General features: G+C 40.3%; 1 protein-coding gene across 1 annotated transcript in view; it reads right to left on the minus strand.

The window, feature by feature from the left end:
* Positions 1 to 1,326: 1,326 nt before the first annotated feature.
* The window catches only part of napgb (N-ethylmaleimide-sensitive factor attachment protein, gamma b), a 56,959-nt gene continuing 36,216 nt past the window's right edge, over positions 1,327 to 22,069 (minus strand). The window contains exons 8-12 of the mRNA XM_078215717.1: positions 18,236 to 18,306; positions 16,353 to 16,431; positions 12,838 to 12,917; positions 5,806 to 5,935; positions 1,327 to 2,549 (exon numbers count right to left, since the gene is read on the minus strand). Coding sequence (XP_078071843.1) covers positions 2,400 to 2,549; positions 5,806 to 5,935; positions 12,838 to 12,917; positions 16,353 to 16,431; positions 18,236 to 18,306 — 510 coding nt within the window. The 3' untranslated portion in view covers positions 1,327 to 2,399. The remainder of the gene's footprint in view (positions 2,550 to 5,805; positions 5,936 to 12,837; positions 12,918 to 16,352; positions 16,432 to 18,235; positions 18,307 to 22,069) is intronic.

Genomic DNA, 22,069 nt, shown 5'->3' on the forward strand with positions numbered 1-22,069 from the left:
TGTTTTTGAATGTATTTCTTATGAATAAAAAATTCGGTGTGGCGCGAGCAAATTTTTATTCCGAAAGTGCGGCCCGGTGAAAAAAGTTTGGGAACCACTGGTCTAAAGGAAGATTCAATCAAAACATAACTTCTATCAAAATTAATTGACTTACTCTATAAAGCACACAAATATATTTACCATTCAAATTCTTTACTCCTGGTCCCTGTGGTTACATATCAAGATAGAATTAATCTTTACAAGATACCTGCCCCAAGGTGTCTCATCATCTCAGTCCAGTCAGGAAGAAGTGAAACTTGCCAGTGAGGGTAGATGAACTCTCTTTATCTCTAATAATTCTCTGGCAAGTTCATGATTCTCTGAAAGTTTAGACAGTTGCTGCAGAGGCTTGAAATGCAGATGATGAACGGAGGGATCCATTCTGTTTCCGGCTATATAATTTCAACCTCATAATATTCATTCAAATGTAGCTTAGCCAAAATATATACTGACTTCTGTTAACTGCTTTCCAGTGGTTGTGGGTGTTTTGTTTAAGTAATCATATAGAATTCTGTCTGGGGATGTAACAACATAAATGTGAAAAGGTTTGAACAACCCAATGGTCTCTTGACCATAAGTAACCATCGATCCTTTCCGAGAATAACATATTTCCTTTTGTAGTATCCAATCAAGCTTGCAAACATAATAGTCATTTTAATGGCTGTAATATATTTTTAACAAACTCGGCATGATATAGGGCAGTGCTTTTGCAATTCAGTCTGAAAAAAGCTGAATTCAGGAGGAATCACAAACGAGATCACAGAATCCCTACAGTGCAGAAGGAGGCCATTCAGCCCATCGAGTCAGTATCAACTCTCTGTAAAAGAGCATCTTACCCAGGCCCACCCCCCCTGCCCTATCCCCGTAACCCCATGCATCTACCTCATTAATCCCCCTAACCTACACATCTTGGGATACTATGGGGCAATTTATCATGGCCAATCCACCTAACCTGCACATCTTTGTACCGTGGGAGGAAACTGAAGCACCCGGAGGAAACCCACACAGACATGGGGAGAACATGTAAACTCCACATAGTCAGTCACCCAAGGCTGGAATCGAACACGGGTTCCTGGTGCTGTGAGGCAGTAGTGCTAGTTACTGTGCCACCTGAAAAACATTAAATCAAGTATTTTTTCTGTTTTTGTTAATTAAGCTAGCGAGGTTTAAAAACAATGTGCTTAGAAGTCTCTTTAAGTTTTGACAAATACGAGAAGCTATCTTTTGCGGCAAGCGTGAACATAGTAAATTGCAACAGGTTCAGTAAAACACTTATGCAAAAAGAAATCCAGGTAAGTACAATACTTTACTTTGGACAAATTTCAAAACCTGTATACATAAAGCAGCCTTTTCATGTTTACACTGTGACACCATTGACAAACACAGATAAAGAACATCAACAAGTACTTCCTGATCTGCTGGCCTTAGTTTCTCTGTGGCAGCAAACTCAGAAAATTACAATTTTGTTCCTATTACGATATTTCAGTTATGAAGTAATTTGCATCAACAACAGGAGTTGCTTTTATGGTGTTGGTTTAAGTTAAAATGACTAAGATTGAAAACACACTTACAAAAAGCTTTTTGCAAGTTTGTACTCCAGTCTCATAGGATACATTAACAATTGCTGAACCATGCGCATTATCATTTGAATTAGACAACACATATATACATGATAGTTCATAAATACTGAATTCTATTTAACATGTACAAATATCTCAACTTTTAAGCATATGTTCCCACATCACGGGATAAGTGTAAAAGAAACACTTCAATGGTAGCAAGATGCAGCCTTAATGATATAGTATCCTTTCATCAACTGTGCAATATTAAAGCTACAATGTTGTTTGGTAAATTAATGCTGAACATATTTTTAAACTCTTTTTTTATAATCTTCCTAAAGTTTTATGTTATTATTCAACATCCTCAAAGTCTTAATAGACCAAAAACAAATCTGTTGTTGTGCTGGTACAATAAATAAACTGCATTAATTCAGGATAGTGTGATATATGTGCGGAAGTCCTTAAAAAGAAAATGTTCTTTATAGCAAGATTTCTTTACACCAATTTAAAATTGCACCTTTAAGATTACATTTCGAAAACAAAAAAGCACACAGAAGATTATCTAACAAATTGTACATAATGCAGAATTAGCCAAATCTAAACGCTGCCACCAAGCCTAAATACTTCACAATGTCATATTTAAATCAGTCTGGTTCTTGAGCAATTCCTATGCAACCCAGAATCTCTCAGGTTAACGGTTGGCAGCTAAAGACAAGAGTGCGGATTGTTTTGAGCTTTGGCCTTCACTTCTAAGCAATTCAATTTGAGCCGAAACATGTCAAACAAGAGATCTGTCCATAACTAGCACAATCCAGAGGAGTACTCATCGTCTTCTTCATTAGCAGTACCAGTTGCATTTTGTGCAGATTCTCCAGCTTCTTGTTGAGACTCAGGTGACTTCTTTTTTGTTCCCCCTCCAGGGACTCGCAAGCTTAGAGACAGTTTGGCATACTAGAAAAAAAATGATTAAATAACCTTAGATATAGAAAATGTTCAAATGTTTAATTTGGTGAACCAGTATCATTTTTTCAAAATAATATACACACTATTTAAGATTATTTTTCATCAGATAATTGTCAGTTTTCATCATGCAAACTTATGAAAACCAAGAAGGTCCAACTGTTGGCAGTTGGCCATACTTTATCCTCGGCCAGTCATTGACAGAAGAAGTCTGCTTAGTCACAGAATCATATAATGGTTACAGCACAGGAGGTCATTCAGACCATAATGTCCATGCTGGTTCACTGCAAGAAGAACTCATTCTAGTTTTACTCCCGCAGCGTTTCCCCACAGCCCTGAAACTTTTTCTTTTAAAGTTTAAAATTTTTATTTATTTGTCACAAGTAAGACTTAGATTAACACTGCAATGAAGTTACTCTGAAATTCCCCTAATCGCCACAATTGGGCGCCTGTTCGGGTCAGTGCACCCTAACCAGCACGTCTTTCAGAATGTGGGAGGAAACCAGAGCACCCGGAGGAAACCCACGCAGACACGGGGAGAACGTGCAAACTCCACAGACAGTGACTCAAGCCTGGAATCGAACCCGGGTCCCTGGTGCTGTGGAGCAACAGTGCTAACCACTGTGCTACCGTGCCCCCGTCATTATTGAGATCATTACTGAGTTCCAGTTAATTATCAGGTTCTCTTTTGGAGGTCTCAATTGAGTCTGCCTCCACCACACTCTCAGGCAGAGCATTCCAGATCCTAACCACATACTGCATGACAAAGATTCCTTTATGTCATCTTTGCTTTTCTTGCCAACCACCTTAAATCGGTGTTCTATGGTTCCCTTTCCTTCCGCCAATGGGAACAAATCTCCGATTAATCATCTATCCACCATTGAGAGATACTCCAACATTTATAAGCTTTTGGTCATCCAAAAATTTGGAATTGTGCCCTGAACAACAAAGCTCATTAATGCAGATTAACGGATCCTAACACCGGCTTCTGGGGAAATCGCACTATATCTTCTTCCAGTCCAAAAAACTATTCAACACTACTTAGCCAACTTCGTATCCATGCTGCCTCTGTCCCTTTTATTTCATGGGCTTCAACTTTGCTGACAAGCCTGATATCTGGCAGTTTGTCAGATGCCTTTTGGAAGTCCATGTACACTACATCAACCGCACAGCTCTCATCAAAAAACTCAAACAAGTTAGTTGAACGTGATTTATCTTTAACAAATCCATGCTGGCTTGCTTTAATTAGTCCAAATTTGTTCAAGTAACTGTTAATTTCGTCCTGAATTATCATTTCTAAAAGCTTTCCTACGATGAAGATTAAATCGACAGGCCTGTAGCTATTGGATCCATCTTTACACCTTTTTTTTGAACAAGAGTGTAACACTTGCAATTCCCCTGTCCTCTGGCACCATTCCTGTATCTAAGGAGTATTGGAAGATTATGATCAATGCCACTGCCATTTATATATACCCTTACTTTCTTCAGTTACTTGAATGTATAAAGTCTGATTTATCATCTTTTAAACATAGCCAGCCTATCTGAAACCTCCTCTTTATCATAAAGTTTCTTAACTATCTCTTCTTTCACCATGACTTGCATCTTCTTACTTCATAAAAACAGATACAAATGCTCATTTAGTACGTTATATATGCTCCCTGCCTCCATGCATAAATCCCCATTTTGGTCACTAATTGGTCCCACTCTTCTCACCAACCTATTACTGTTTATCTGTCTCTGCTTTACAAAGTACTAAATTGTGCCATATGCTAAACAATAATACACACAAAGCATTTGTATCAGGGACAGCATTTTCCATAAAATGAAAGTGACCATTGTATAAAGCTTTGAAGTCACCCCAAAATATATTTGTCAAGCCTGGTATTTAGTAATGCACACATTAATTGTATAAGTATTTACAAGGGGCAACCGCTTTATCACTCTGTAGAAGGAGACATTAGGATCAATGCAGGGTCTCACATGTTACCCATGTGGATATCAGGGTTCTTCATAATATTCATGAAGCAAAAAGGTTACTTTCAATTGGTATTCATGTGACATCCAAACATATAAATACCATTATGTATTTCACTGGCTATTAGCTGTTACAGTAAGAAGTCTCACAACACCAGGTTAAAGTCCAACAGGTTTATTTGGTAGCAAATACCATAAGCTTTCGGAGCGATGCCCCTTCGTCAGATGGAGTGGTCTCTGTTCTCCACATCATATTAGCTGTTAAACAGTAATGAAACCTTCATTCTATAAGAATTTACAGTAGTAACATTATTTAAAGAAACAACATTAAGTGCATGATTTTTAGTAAAAGGCTATCCTTTGGAACAATAGGTTTTGGTGAATCTTCACAACGCTGCCTCAAAGATCACTGGACCTAATCTTCCGAGCACTGGCAATCACGGTTAGATTGCCAATTGCTCCTATTTTCTTACCCAACATCGGAGCCTGAACTTCTGAACCAAGCCTTTTCAGAAATGTGGAGCATACCTGTTCTCAGAATCCTATTCTTAATGCAGGATCATCGGAGGAAGCCAAGCCACATCCAATTTTTACTGTACTCGCTGTCGTATTCTAGTAAACATTCGTTGACCAGCACACTGAAAAGCTTTGGAACATTTAAATAACCGTTCAGTGTAACTGAGGTAATTTGGCAGAGTGGTAGGGGAGACATAGTGATGAGGTCAGGTCAGGGTGGGTCATGGGGAGGTTGGAGGGTGGGTGGGGAAGGGGTTATCAAGAGTCGTGGAGGAAATTGGAGGGTCAATGCAGTCAGAGGTGTAATTGAAAAAAGATTATGGAAACTAAGTTACAGAATTTTGACATAAGTATATCATTTTTTAAAGCAGTAAAATGTATAAAGTTAGTTGGAGAATTGGAAGGGTAGATGTTGAGGAGTGGTTTTCCCTGGCTGCACAGTCTAGAGCTAGGAGGTCACAGCCTCAGGATGAGGGATCAGCCATTTAAGACTAATTAATGAGAAATTTATTCACTTAGAGGATTTTAAATCTTGTGGAATATATTCAATACAAGGATCAGTAGAGCTTTATCTAGGGAAATTAAGGGGAATAGGGATAGGGCAAGAAAGTGAACTTGAAATAAATGATCAGCCATAATCTTACTGACTGATGCAGCAGGTTCGAAAGGCTGTACGGCCTACTCTACTCCTGCTATCTCTTATGTACATACATTCTAACAAAATATTGGCACTCTAGAAATTATTAACCAAGCTTACATCATTATCCATGTACTTGAAGAGAGGTGAATTACAGATAGCAGAAACCTGGTCCTGGTCTTGTTGATCAAATCCTTCCAGTAGCTGCTCCAAAGCAGTGGCGTCCTCACTGCCATTAAATCCTGGTATACTGTGCACAATAAGAATTATATCAGAAATTGCATCTGTAATTTATACCTTATGAGCTGAACTTTGAGGGGAAAAACAAAAACATGTTTCAGCAACTTTTTGGTTAATTTTTCATTGATTCAAACTGGGGATGAGAAAATAGGTTTGTCCGCCTGGCTCACATTTCCTGGATATCAAACACATACACATAGGTACTGTATATTTTTTGAACTTGTATCAGCAATTAGCACCACCCTCAAATCTTTGGCATGGCAGGCCTTCATGCCAAAACTAAAGGGCAATTGTGAAGCGGCGCAATTATAACTTTGAACATTAATCTTCTTAAAGATATTTTATGCAGATATAACTATCTCAAAGTTTGCCAACTTGGTCAGATTATAAAGACCAAAAAGACTCTCACATAGAATTGCTAACAAGCACTACAAATTCTTACTAATCATTGTAGGATACAGCTGAACCAGGAAATGTAAAGATATAACAATTTTATTAGCAAATTATGGTTTAAAAAAACATATGCTTTTATCTAATTTAGCAGGTAAAATTGATCTATACTAGAAGGCTTAAAGCAAGTTGACAAATGGTTTTTTAACACGCCTGATTTTTTTTCCACTTGAAATTCACAGAACAAGCTGGAGACTTGCATCTTAATGTCAATGTCACTTTTACTTGGAAGGTGTGATAAGGGATAGGATCTACAAATATTTGGATAGACAGGGACTTATTAGGGAGAGTCAACATGGCTTTGTGCGTGGTAGGTCATGTTTGACCAATCTATTAGAGTTTTTCGAGGAGGTTACCAGGAAAGTGGATGAAGGGAAGGCGGTGGATGTTGTCTACCTGGATTTCAGCAAGGCCTTTGACAAGGTCCCTCATGGGAGGTTAGTTAGGAAGGTTCAGTCGCTAGGTATACATGGGGAGGTAGTAAATTGGATTAGACACTGGCTCAATGGAAGAACAGTATGAAGTCTCACAACACCAGGTTAAAGTCCAACAGGCTTATTTGGTAGCAAATACCATAAGCTTTCGGAGCAGAGCTCCTTCGTCAGATGGAGTGGATATCTGTTCTCAAACAGGGCACAGACACAGAAATCAAATTACAGAATACTGATTAGAATGTAAATCTCTACAGCCAGCCAGGTCTTAAATGTACAGACAATGTGGGTGGAGGGAGCATTCAACACAGGTTAAAGAGATGTGTATTGTCTCCAGACAGAACATCTTTCCTGTAACTAGGTGACCAAAACTGTACATAATACTCCAAATTCGGTCTCACCAACGCCTTATATAACCTTACCATAACACTCCAACTTTTATACTCTATACTCCAATTTATAAAGGCCAATGTACCAAAGGCACTCTTTACGACCTGTTCTGTCTGGAAGAACAGCTGTTCTGTCTGGAGACAATACACATCTCTTTAACCTGTGTTGAATGCTCCCTCCACCCACATTGTCTGTACATTTAAGACCTGGCTGGCTGTAGAGATTTGCATTCTAATCAGTATTCTGTAATTTGATTTCTGTGTCTGTGCCCTGTTTGAGAACAGATATCCACTCCATCTGACGAAGGAGCTCTGCTCCGAAAGCTTATGGTATTTGCTACCAAATAAACCTGTTGGACTTTAACCTGGTGTTGTGAGACTTCTTACTGTGCTTACCCCAGTCCAACGCCGGCATCTCCACATCAATGGAAGAAGCCAGAGAGTGGTTGTGGAGGATTGCTTCTCTGAGTGGAGGCCTGTGACTAGTGGTGTGCCGCAGGGATCGGTGTTGGGTCCATTGTTGTTTGTCATCTATATCAATGATCTGGATGATAATGTGGTCAATTGGATCAGCAAGTTTGCTGATGATACAAAGATTGGAGGTGTAGTGGACAGTGAGGAAGGTTTTCAAAGCTTGCAGAGGGATTTGGACCAACTAGAAAAATGGGCTGAAAAATGGCAAATGGAATTTAACGCAGACAAATGTGAGATATTGCACTTTGGAAGGACAAACCAAAGTAGAACGTACAGGGTAAATGGTAGGACTCTGAAGAGTGCAGTTGAACAGAGGGATCTGGGAATACAGGTACAGAATTCCCTAAAAGTGACGTCACAGGTGGATAGGGTCGTAAAGAGTGCCTTTGGTACACTGGCCTTTATAAATTGGAGTATAGAGTATAAAAATTGGAGTGTTATGGTAAGGTTATATAAGGCGTTGGTGAGACCGAATTTGGAGTATTATGTACAGTTTTGGTCACCTAGTTACAGGAAAGATGTAAATAAGGTTGAAAGAGTGCAGAGAAGGTTCACAAGGATGTTGCCGGGACTTGAGAAGCTGAGTTACAGAGAGAGATTGAATAGGTTGGGACTTTATTCCCTGGAGCGTAGAAGATTGAGGGGAGATTTGATAGAGGTGTATAAGATTTTGATGGGTATAGATAGAATGAATGCAAACAGGCTTTTTCCGCTGAGGCTAGGGGAGAAAAAAACCAGAGGGCATGGGTTAAGGGTGAAAGGAGAAAAGTTTAAAGGGAATATTAGGGGGAGCTTCTTCACGCAGAGAGTGGTGGGAGTGTGGAATGAGCTGCCGGATAAAGTGGTAAATGCGGGGTCACTTTTAACATTTAAGAAAAACTTGGACGGGTTCATGGATGAGAGGGGTGTGGAGGGATATGGTCCAAGTGCAGGTCAGTGCGACTAGGCAAAAAATGGTTCGGCACAGACAAGAAGGGCCAAAAGGCCTGTTTCTGAGCTGTAATTTTCTGTGTGTCTTTCTATGTGTCTACTTAGTTTGAAATGAAAAATTTTGGCAATATTTTCCAATTTTACATTCAGTTTGAGGGACAGAAGAGTCATCTAACACTAGCATTTTGAACTTTAAATGCAATTATGAGGGCATGAAAGGAGAGCTAGCTAAAATGGCAACTTAAGTTAAGGGATAGGTCACTAGAGATTGAACAGCAAGCATGTAAAGAGATATTTCAGAATATGCAGAATAGATATGTTCCAACGAGAAAGAAAGATTCGAAGGGCAGGACCTGCCACCCATGGTTAACTATAAAAAATTAATGGTAGCATCAAGCTTAAATAAAAAGCACATTATTGCACCAAGATGTGTAGCAGGTCAGAAGATGTGACAATATAAAAAATAGCAATAATGACTAAAAGATTAATAAGGAGGGGAAAATTAGAGTAAAGAGGGAGCTAGTTAGGAATATAAAGACACATTGTAAGAGTTTCTATAGATATTTAAAAGAAGTGTTAAACTGAGCATCGGTCCTACAGAAAGTGAGTCTGGGGAATTAATCATGCAAAATAAATGGGATATGAATTGAACAGGTATTTTGCAACACTCTTCACTATACAAGGTTATAAATAACATCCCAGAAATAGCTGTAAATCAGGGAATGGAATGCAGGGAGGAACTCAAGAAAATTTCAATCATAAGGGAAGTGGTACTGAGTAAATTGTTGGGAGTTGCAGCTGACAAATCTCCAGATCTTGATGGACTTCATCCTTGGCTCGTAAAAACAAAATCGCTGTGCTGGTTTTAATTTTACAAATTTCCCTAGATTTGGGAAAGGTTCTATTAGATTAGAACATAGCAAATGTAACTCCTTTAAAAGGGAGACAGAAAGCAGGAAACTACAGGCCAGTAAGCTTAACAAGTTATTGGAAAATTTAAAAGTTAATATTAAAGATATTATGGCAAGGCGCTTAGAAAAATTCAAGATAATCAGGCAGAGTCAACATGGTTTTGTGCGAGGGAAATAATGTTCAACAAATTTATTGGAGCTCTTTGAAGTGGTTAAAGGGGAAACCAGTGGATGTACTGTACTTAGACTTCCAAAAGGCTTTCGATATGCTGCCACATCAAAGGTTATTGAGGAAAATAAAAGCTCATGGTGTAGGGGGTAAAATATTGGCATGGTTAGAAGATTGGTTTACTAAGAGGAAATAGAGAGTAGACATAATGGGTTATTTTCTGATTGGCAAAATGCAACAAGTGATTTGCCACAAGGATAAAGGGGCTGAAATTGCTTTACTTCAGTGGCAGCAAATTGGTGGCCAACTTTAAACTAAGCCAGTTTTATTTTCGATTTACTTACTTACAAACATACTAATTAGGAGCATGAGTAATGTTGGGACCTCAATTCCTTACAATTTATATCAGTGATTTGGATGAAATGACTGAATGTAAGGTTGCTAAATTTGCTGATGACAAAAGATAGGCAGGAAATTGTGTAGAGGACATAAATAGGCTACAAAGGGATAGGTAAGCTAATTATGTGGACAAAGATATGGCAAATGGAGTATAAAGCGGGTAAAAGTGAAATTGCCCATTTTGGCAAGAAGAGTAAAAAACATTATCTAAATGGTGAGAAACCGCAGAGCTCTGAGATGCAGAGGGATCTGGATCCCCCTAGTGTATGAATTGCAAAAGGTTACTCTGCAGGTTCAACAATAATTTGGAAAGCTAACAGAATGTTATTGTTTATTGTGACATGTATTTAATATAAAAGTAGGGAAGTTATGCTTTAGTTATATAGTCATGATGTGGAGATGCCGGCGTTGGACTGGGGTAAACACAGTAAGTTGTTTAACAACACCAGGTTAAAGTCCAACAGGTTTATTTGGTAGCAAAAGCCACACAAGCTTTCGGAGCTGCAAGCCCCTTCTTCAGGTGAGTGGGAATTCTGTTCACAAACAGAGCATATAAAGACACAAACTCAATTTACATGAATAATGGTTGGAATGCGAATACTTACAACTAATCAAGTCTTTAAGAAACAAAACAATGTGAGTGGAGAGAGCATCAAGACAGGCTAAAAAGATGTGTATTGTCTCCAGACAAGACAGCCAGTGAAACTCTGTGGGGGTTACAGATAGTGTGACATGAACCCAATATCCCTCGGCCTCAACCGGGATATTGGGTTCATGTCACACTATCTGTAACCCCCACAGAGTTTCACTGGCTGTCTTGTCTGGAGACAATACACACCTTTTTAGCCTGTCTTGATGCTCTCTCCACTCACATTGTTTTGTTTCTTAAAGACTTGATTAGTTGTAAGTATTCGCATTCCAACCATTATTCATGTAAATTGAGTTTGTGTCTTTATATGCTCTGTTTGTGAACAGAATTCCCACTCACCTGAAGAAGGGGCTTGCAGCTCCGAAAGCTTGTGTGGCTTTTGCTACCAAATAAACCTGTTGGACTTTAACCTGGTGTTGTTAAACTTCTTACTTAGTTATATAGAGCATTGGTGAGAGCATATCTGGAGCACTGTGTACAGTATTGTCTCTTTATTTAAGGAAGGATGTAAATGCGTTGGAAGTAGTTCAGAGAAGATTTACTAGGCTAATACCTGAAATGGGCAGGTTACTTTTTCAGGAAAGGTTGAACAGGCTAGTCTTGTATCCACTGGAGTTTAGAAGAGTAAGAAGTGACTTGACTGAAACATATAAGACCTTGAGGGGTTTTGATAGGGTGGATGTGGAAAGGAGGTTTCCACTTGTGGGAGAATCTAGAACTAGCGGTTGCTGTTTAAAACTAAAGGTCATGAGTCTTTGGAATTCTCTTCCTCAAAAGATAGTGGAAGCAGAGTCTGACTATTTTTAAGTCAGAGGTAGATGGATTCTTGATAAGCAAGGGAGTGATAGGCTACGATTGGTAGGTGAGAATGAGGAGTTGAGGTTACAGTCAGATCAGTCCTGATCCTTTTGAGCAGCAGAGAAGGCTCAAGGGGCTGACTGGCCTACCCATGCTCCTGATACGCATGTTCATATGTATATCAATGGCAAATTAAACTGGCTTGCTGGCAAAATCAGCTACCAATTTGCTACAAGCCCGTTCATACCACTGAGAAAAGCCCCTTTATCTCTCAACCAAATGATGAAAATTAAGTTACCAATAGATTTATACTCTGTTAATGTACAGTGACTGAGTTACAGTCATTGCTACAACTATAATGAAAATATATAGTGTTATGGTTACTTTTTGGTTATTAAATAGGTTTATATTTACAGATTTCAGCAGCTGAAAACTGTTGATTTTAAGAATAAATGTGTAGATCAGCAGAATGACATTTTTTAGTTTTGGAAAACATTTTTGGGCATCAAACTGAAAGATTCTAGTACTTGGAAATGGGACAACTCCTTATTTCAGCCACTAGGGGCAGGATTTCACCGTGGGTTTCAAGAACTCCAATGTTGGCGACCATACAGGATTTCAAGCTTGAACCTATTAGCAGCAAGAACGGCATAATTATACTCTGGGAGTCAACCTCCTAATTGACCATCTCCAAGCTCGCCCTTCTACTGAGAGTGGTAGCCAGGCTCTGAAGCCTCAGCAGTTTACCAAGAGAGAGAATAAATTGAGGCATCCTCAGAGGGGTTAAATTAAAAAATAATCAGAAAGGGAAGCCAGCAGGCCCCTCAGACCAGCAGGGAAACCCCTCACAATGGCTCATTGGGGCCACAGGGACGGCTGTCTTTTCCTTCCCCTCTTTGCAGCATTGTGCCTCTAGCTCCAATGCTCACCTGATCTGCTGCAGATAGAGCACCAAATTAAACTGGTGTCACACGCACGCAAAAGGAGCTGCTCCACCGCTGGCTTGAAACCATTTCTTTTGATGCACAGTGATACCACATGACCCAACTACCAGCAAGGTTAGGCCACCCAGTAACATTGTCACTGGTAGTATTGGTAACAATATGAGACTTTATTGCTACGTAAATTAGAATAGATTGAAATCTTTCAGCCAGTGGACAAAGTCTTTAAGCTATTAGTAGCGGACAGAATGCTAATAGACCATCAAGCTTGCACACTAACTTTACCATTTTCAAACAGTTTGAAACAACGTATTCCCTCCTTTCACCAAAAAACAGACAAGAGACACCAGAAATAATGTGTTACTGCTTACCTATAGCTTTCTCGAACACATTTGTCTGCAGCTACATAGTCATTCCTATGTAGATGGACCAAGACTTGTGCAATTGTTTTCTAGAACAAACAGTAATACTATTAAAAACTCATTAATGCAATTTACACTTGAAGTAGTAGTGCTACAGTTTTCCCTTCCTTGAGTTAAACGTATTTCAATGTCATCTGCAAATTGAGATTATTCAAAAAATGTCTAGCTCTTAAAAAGTTACGTCCCCCCACCCCCAAGTCCATCACCATCATGTATATTTTCATTCCAAGTGTGGCCTGTTGGTGTAATTTTGACATTAGTGTGAGCATAAGGTGTTTCATTCCAGGTATGATTCTATTGGCAGACTAGGAAGCTTTTATCAAAACAAACTTTATTTAACAATATAGTTTAACTATAAGAAATGAATTAGCTATCATTTACCAATTGAAATACTTAAACATGACAAGATACAATTCGTAACTGCTAATCTATCTCTATTAGTTCCAATTCAAGCGATATTCCTCTTATAGACGCAAACTCCGCTTCAAAATCGGTTGGCAATACACAGGCTTACGTACTACTTGGGCTACCAGTCCTCGAGCCTCCAGAACACAAATGGTGGTGGTGGGGGGGGGGGGGGGGGGGGGAGAGAGCGAGAGCGAGAGAGAGAGAGAGAGAGAGAGACCTATTTCTCTTAGTAGGTCCCAAACAGCAGCCTCCTGAGAGAGCGAGACAGAGCTCTTGCCTCTTTCAGAGCCCAGCAGGTTGCCAACCGAGAAATCCCGTTCATAGGTAGGGAATTATGTTACATTTAACCACTACTGTTGCCAATCATGAAATTCATCAGAAAGACCGTGGGTTTAAATTTAATTTTAATGAGTCTATAAATCGGAAGGAGCAAATTGACCACCTGTTACAATCCTGCATAACTTTCCCTTTGAAGTCAACAGACAGAAAAAAAGCATGACTCAGTGACTGATATGCTACCACTTGTTTTACCCATCTGACACACTGAATTTTACCTCCATATTTAATCATTAGACGAAAACATTTGTGCAACAACTTGAATTGATCACCTCAGGCCTATAATCTGGAGGCCATTGTTCCTGTGCAAACTATCTGAAAGCTATTTGTTGCAATTTTCTGCTCTTTCCATGTTATTTTATATTTTTCAAATATTTATCCACTTTTCTTTCCAAAATTTACTATAGATTCTGCTTTCACTAGAATTTCTGATAGAGTAAAGAAATAGACTGCCATATGTAAAGGAAATTCTCCTCTGCCCATTTGTTCTTTGGAGGTGATTACAAGTTTATGCCCTCCAGTTAGTGACAAATGAACACCGCAAAATATTTTTCCTATTTAACTTCATTTTTTTTTTACATATGAACATTCAGAATTGCACCTAAAAATAAAAGGAGCATAGCAAAGTTTAAAGTTTGTTTATTAGTGTCACAAATAGGCTTACATTAACACTGCAATGAAGTTAATGTGAAAATCCCCTAGTCGCCACACTCTGGCGTCCGTTCGGGTGCACTGAGGGAGAATTTAGTATGGCCAATGCACCTAATCAACACGTCTTTCGGACTGTGGGAGAAGACAGAGGGTAGCACTGGAGGGGTGCGTTTCTGAATGGAGGGCTGTGACAAGTGGCATCCCTCAGGACTCAGTGCTGGGACCTTTGCTGTTTGTAATATACTAAATGATTTGGAGAAAAATGTAACTGGTTTGATTAGTAAGTTTGTGGATGACACAAAGGTTGGTGGATTTGCAGATAGCGATGAGGACCCTCAAAGAATACAGCAGGATATAGGTCGGTTGGAGACTTGGGCGAAGAGATGGCAGATGGCGTTTAATCCAGACAAATGTGAGGTAATGCATTTTGGAAGGTCTAATACAGATAGGAAATGTACAGTAAATGGGAGAACCCTTAAGATTAATAGGCAAAGGGATCTGGGTGTACAGGTACACAGGTCACTGAAAGTGGCAACGCAGGTGGAGAAGGTAATCAAGAAGGCATACAGCGTGCTTGCCTTCATCGGCCAGGGCACTGAGTTTAAAAATTGGCAAGTCATGTTGCAGCTTTATAGAACTTTAGTTAGGCCGCACTTGGAACATAGTGTTCAACTCTGGTCGCCACACTACCAGAAAGATGTGGAGGCTTTGGAGAGGGTACAGAAAAGATTTACCAGGATGTTGCTTGGTATGGAGGGCATTAGCTATGAGGAGAGATTGGAAAAACTTTGTTTGTTCTCACTGGAATGACGGAGGTTGAGGGGCAACCTGATAAAAGTCTACAAGATCATGAGAGGCATGGACAGAGTGGATAGTCAGAAGCTTTTTCCCCCCCAGAGTGGAAGAGTCAATTACTAGGGGACACAGGTTTAAGGTGCGAGGGGCAAGGTTTAAAGGAGATGTACGCGTCGGATTTTTTACACAGAGGGTGGTGGGTGCCTGGAACCCGCTGCCGGGGGAGATGGTGGAAGCGGATACGGTAGCGGCTTTTAAGGGGCGTCTTGACAAATACATGAATAGGATGGGAATAGAGGGATGTGGTCCCTGGAAGGGTAGGGGGTTTTAGTTAAGTCAGGCAGCATGGTCAGTGCAGGCTTGGAGGGCCGAAGGGTCTGTTCTGTGCTGTAATTTTCTTCATTCACCCAGAGGAAACTCTCGCAGACACAGGGAGAACATGCAGACTCCCCACTGACAGTGACCAAGCCGGGAATCGAACCTGGGTTGCTGGCACTGTGAGGCAGCAGTGCTAACCATTGTGCCACGGTGCTGCCCCCCATATCATATGCATGGAAAATTTTCCTAGAACAGTAGTATACAAATTGCACCAAAATTTTAATGAGATATATATTTAACCACATTATAATGATGTTTTCAATATTCAAAATTTTGTGCTCAGTTCAGTGGAATTAAACAAAACTTTGAGGTGAGTACTGGATACTCTCAGGTCAAATACAGCATATACTGATATAAAGTCAAGCTCCTTCCTATTGTGTCCCAAGCATAATTTCAGAGGTTCACCTTTTACTGCATTGATATGAATCTTCTCATTTTGCACTGAAAATGTTAGGACGTCTGAGCAAGATTGTCAATTAATATTAATTTATGTTGATATACGACCAATTTTGCTCTCTGGGTCATTACTCAACTCAGTAGGAATTGGATACAGACTCCCCAAATGAATTTCACACCGAACAAAATGCGTTAGTCCATCAGCATATTTTTGAAAGCCAAGCAGTTCACTAAATGCTAATCAACTAGCTAACCAATTTATCTTAATTGCATTTCGAGTAGGCAGCGCAATGGGCCTTATAGATTTTTCTTTCAATCCATTGCATAATGAATCAAGTGCTTTCATAAGCGGGGATCAAGCAGAATACATACTAGAGGACTTAGCTTTAGAATTTTATATGAATTCCTGATTACACCGTTCAGACAGAAGTATTGACAGTCAGACAGGAATTTATAGAAAAATCTCCAAATGTCAATGCAAGAAAAACTTCTTCGTCTACCTTAAAACATGTTGGGTAATTTTCAACCTCCTTATACATGTTCTTTTCCTTCAGAAGAGATGTTGCAGCTTCATCAAGTCTTAAAGATAAAAAAAAATGATTTAATAACGGTTTTAAAGCATTTACACAGCCTAATCTCATTGAGTCAAGGATACATTAAAAATACTCTCAATCAACAAATATTTGTTCCGTACATAAATAGAACCTTAAACATATCTAGTATGGCAAATTACTTTTGCATTTGAAAAGATAATACCAGTCTAGCATACACGTGTGATTCTGTCTTCCACTGATAAGTGGAACATATTGATGACTATTTTCGAAACTGTAAATGCAAACAATTTAATATTGAAAACACAACAATCGTCGAGAAACACTGCTATCGTGAATGGTCTATCACAAAATAGTTGCACCCAAGAAAAAGCTTTAATTTACAATAAGTTCAAGATCTCAGCTAGATGCTTGAGTCAGAACAGCAGAGAAAAAAAAAAATCACAACTCGCACAGCCAGAGCTGAAGGAGATCATTTCCCAGGCAACCTGATGTCCGAAAATTGTTCCAGGACAGAAGGTCAGTTCTTCATTAACCAAGTCACCAATCAATATGATAAAGTGTTGCAATCTCAGCTTAAAAATTACATAGGACATTCAGCATAGAAACAGGCCATTTCGCTCAATGTATCATCATATCATAAAATCCCTACGGTGCAGAAAGAGGCCAATCTAGCCTGCACTGACAAAATCCCCCCCAGGCCCTGTCCCCGTAACCCTACACATTTACCCCACTAATCCCCCTGACACTAAAGGGCAATTTACCATGGCCAATCCACATAACCTGCACATTTTTGGAGTGTCGGAGCACCCGAAGGAAACCCAGGCAGACAGGAGGAGAATGTGCAAACTCCATGTGGTAAACCACTGTTATATGTTATCTGTAGTGGTTAACCACCGTAGTTAGTATTTCTCAGTACCTGTATATGTGGTACATCCCTGTCGGTTCCGCCCAAGTCTCCTCCCCCTGGTCTGGGTATAAAGGCGGTGGCTCCTCCCCCTTGCCCTCAGTTTAGACCAGATCACCAACAGGGATGGCTCCAAGTTCTTGCTAATAAAAGCCTATTTGTCTTGCTCACAACTAGTCTCAGCTCGATTGATAGTGCATCACTCCACATGGACAGTCACCCGAGTCTGGAATTGAACCCGAGTCCCTGGCGCTGTGAGACAGCAGTGCCAACCATTGTGCCTTCTTAACTATCAGCAAAAACCTCGGCTCCCTTCTCCTTCATATGCTTAGAAGCAATAAGCATATTTGAAAATTGCAGCTATGTGGAGAGATTGGATAGGCAAGGGTTGTTTTGCTTAGAAGAGGATAAGGGGTGACCTAATTGGGGTGTACAAAATTATGATGGGCCCAGACAGGGTAGACAGGAAAGACTTGTTTCTCCCAGCTGAGGGATCAATTGCCAGAGGGCATAGATTTAGGATGACTGGTAGAAGGATTAGAGGAGACATGAGGAAACGTTTTTTCACCCAGAGGGTGCTGGGCATCTGGAATTCACTGCCTAAATTGGTGGTTGAAGCTAAAAAGCTCAACTCATCTCATTTAAAGGGTATCTGGATCTGCATCTGGAAGTGCTGTAACCTGCAAGGCAACGGACCGGGTGCTGGAAAATGGGATTAAAATGAGAAGCTAGTTTTTTGTTTTGGCTAGTGCAGACCCGATGTGCTATATGGCCTCTTTCTGCACTATAACTTATCTATGGTTCTAGTTACAGCTATATTTCTTTTGGAGTGGAGAAAGGTTTATAAATAGAAAGCACTATTCCTATATTTATCTTCATTTCAAGTCTACAGGTAGCCAAATCTAGTTTGTTGAAATGTTCTTACCTACGAGCCCGAACTAACAGTCGTGAAACTTTTCCAAGCAATTCAGCAGACTGGCGTAAACGTTCTTCATTCTACCAAATGAAAAATCTACTGTTATAAAGTCTATAATCAAATACACAGCATTCTTAATCATAATCACATTCTTAGAGATATCTGCAGAGACTGCTAAACTCCTCTTTTAAATAAATTCCTGGATTTTTCCTGGTTATTCGCACCATTGTGAACCTCCTTTCTCTTTTAGTGTCGTGTTGCCTCCCAAATCCATGTCAACCTCTCTTGCTTACCCTTATTTTGAATCTATCCAATTGAATTTCTACTGTTTGGCACCAAAACAGTCCTGACTGAAGTCACAAATGACATTATGTGATTGTGATCCTTATCTGAGAAAGGATGTCCTTGCTATAGAGGGAGTACAGAGAAGGTTTACCAGGCTAATTCCTGGGATAGCAGGTTAAATCGGTTAGGACTATATCCACTGGAGTTAAGAAGAGTGAGAGGTGATCTCATAGAAACTTCTAAAATTCTAACAGGATTAGATAAGGTAGATTCAGAAAGAATGTTCCCAATAGTGGGGCAGTCCAGAACTAGGGGACATAGTTTGAGGATATGGGATAATCCTTTTAGAACTGAGGCGAGGAGAAATATCATTACCCAGATAGCGGTGAATGTGTGGAATTCACTACCACAGGAAGTAATTGAAATCAGGCAACGTTTTGATCAAAAAGAAATTCGATATAGCTCTTGGGGCTAAAGGGATCAAGGGATAAGGGGGAGGGTGGGATCAGGATGTTGAATTCGATGATCAGTCTTGATCAAAATGAATCGCGGAGCAGGCTCAAAGGGATGAATGGCCTACTCCTGCTTCTAATTTCTATGTGACCTTGGCGCATTATTATCCTCACTTGCTGCATAGACTCTGATACAGTCGAGAAAACCATCCTCCCCCCATGCCACCTCTTCACTGTGAAGCTTGGTGGATACCCTTGTTAGGTTCCACTCTCCCCTATTCTATCACTGCAAGCAATGGTATCTGTTCTCATCTCAGTAAACTACTTGAGGTCTATCAACGATGGACTTCATTGACAAACCATCCATAGAAACATAGAAAATAGGTGCAGGAATAGGTCATTCGGCCCTTCGAGCCTGCACCACCATTCATGCGCTTTCTGTATCCCACTCCCTCTTTCTCTCCATACCCCTTGATCCCCTTAGCCACAAGGGCCATATCCAGCTCCCTCCTGAACATATCTAATGAACTGACCCCAACAGCTTCCTGTGGTAGAGAAGTCCACAGGTTCACGACTCTGAGTGAAGAAGTTCTTCCTCATCTCAGTCCTGAATGGCTTACCCCTTATTCTTAGACTGTGACCCCTAGTTCTGCACTTCCCCAACATCGGGAACATTCTTCCCGCATCTAGCCTGTCCAGTCCCATCAAGGTTTTAGGTTTCTATCAGATCCCCTCTCATTCTTCTAAATTCCAGTGACTAAAAGCCCAGTCAATCCATTCTCTCTTCATATGTCAGTCCTGCCATTCCAGGAACCAGTCTGGTGAACCTTCGCTGAACTCCCTCAATAGCAAGAATGTCCTTCCTCAGACTAGGAGACCAAAACTGCACACAATACGCAAGGTGTGACCTCACCAAGGCCCTGTATAACTGCAGCAAGACATCCTTACTCCTATACTCAAATCCTCTTGCTATGAAGGCCAGCATGCCATTAGCTTTCCTCACTGCCTGCTCTACCTGCATGCCAACCTTCAGTGACTGTTCCACCATGACACCCAGGTCACGTTGCACTTTCTCTTCTCCTAAACTGCCACCATTCAGATAATAATCTTCCTTCCTGTTTTTGCCACCAAAGTGGATAGTCTCACATTTATCCATATTATATTGCATTTGCCAAGTGTTTGCCCACTCAGCCAGCCTGTTCAAGTCACCCTGCAGCCTCTTAGCATCCTCCTCATAGCACACAGCCACCCAGCTTAGTATTGTCTGCAAATTTGGAGTTAACTTCCATTCAGCTCCACTTCTATTATTTGCCTACAGTCGTCCACTGCTTGTTTTGCCAGACTAGTTATCCAACATTTATTTCTGCATCAGTTGTAATTTCCTCCTGTGAAATATAGGAACTGTTAGATTATCAAGGTCCATCGAATTTAAGTTTAAGTTTTTATTTATTAATTAATGTCACAAGTAGGCTTATATTAACACTGCAGTGAAGTTACTGTGAATATCTCCTCGTCGCCACACTCCCGGTGCCTGTTCAGACAAACTGAAGGAGAATTTAGCATGGCCAATAAATATAACCAACAAGTCTTTTGGACAGTGGGAGGAAACCGGAGCACCTGGAGGAAACCCACGCAGATACCGGGAGAACGTGTAAACTCCGCACAGAGAGTGACCCAAGTCGGGAATCGAATCCAGGTCCCTGGCACTATGAGGCAGCTATGTTAACCACTGTGCTACACTGCCGTCCGTATAATTTACGTCCAGCTGGTTGCATGATACAACAGCAATAGTTATTCTTTAACCATAACAATTAGGTTACAACAGACCAAGGTAACACAAGGAAAACCTCAGTGATGAAATGTCTTGGGAATCAAGGTCCAAAGTTACCTGTTTCTCCCAAGCATGCTATACCTATCACCCATCAAAGGTAAAACAAAATGAAATCCTTCTGAAAGATCAATACAAATTTCTACATTAAGAGCCTATTCCACAGATTGACCATATGCTCACTGAAAGATTGGCCTTGGTTTTCTCTTCTCCTTATTCCATGTTAGGCAAGAGGGGGGTTAACATATCAGAAAACCTCACCAAATCCGACCCTCATGGCACCATGTAAATGCAATTGGTTGTTTATTGCAGCAATTCTGGTTGTAAATAAGAGGAAATATGATACTATGGGTCCTGAGATACGCATGTCATGGTAAACATGATGATGCACATATGCAACGCAGATAACAACATCTCTAGCATGATAGTTCCAAGTCTCCCGGCCCAACTTTCAGCACCAAAATCAGGAAGAGAAATAGCTTGAAGTAATTGGTCAAATTGTTCATAGTTTTGATCTTTCTGATCCTAAACAATATTGGAAATTTCAGACATCTAAAATGGAAAATAATTTAATGAGGATTGTGGGGGAGGGAACCAACTGAGCACACTGTTTTTCTGTTAACCTAGTAATTCACTCTGTATGCAACTGCTATGAATTCGCTCCTGAACAGATATGTAGCAAAATCCTTCATGGTATTGAATCCCACAATCAAGAAATATAAGGAGCCTCACATCAAAGGATGATGGTTTAAGAAAAAAATATTTTACTCACTTCTCATCCTCTGTATTAAATTTGACGCAGCTGATGCAGGGAGAATGTTTTTCAGACTAGACTACATTCACATTTCTAGTGGAACCAGCCTTGGCAAAGATACTTTGTCACAACTGTTGTGAGCACTTACCAGGACTTTTAGAACTGCCACTGAGTGCCATAAAAGTGGTCTATTTGAACTGAATAAATAACTGAGTTGTCATTTAGTTTAACTGTGCCCGAGTAGTCCATTCCTTATTTTATGAGGCTCACCAGTGTTCAAAGTAAAAACTGAGTCATTACTTACTTTCTCTGAACTTATAATTTTACTGAAATAAGACAGAGAGCACTGGAAAAACTTAGCAAGTCTGATAGCATCCGTGGAGAGGGGTTGGCACGGTGGCACAGTGATTAGCACTGTTGCCTTACAGTGCCAGGGACCCGGGTTCGATTTCCGGCTTGCATCACTGTCTATGCGGAGTTTGCATGTTCACCCCGTGTCTGCGTGGGTTTCCTCCCCCAGCCCG

Source organism: Mustelus asterias, chromosome 7 (assembly GCF_964213995.1).
Source record: "Mustelus asterias chromosome 7, sMusAst1.hap1.1, whole genome shotgun sequence".
NCBI lineage: Eukaryota > Metazoa > Chordata > Chondrichthyes > Carcharhiniformes > Triakidae > Mustelus > Mustelus asterias.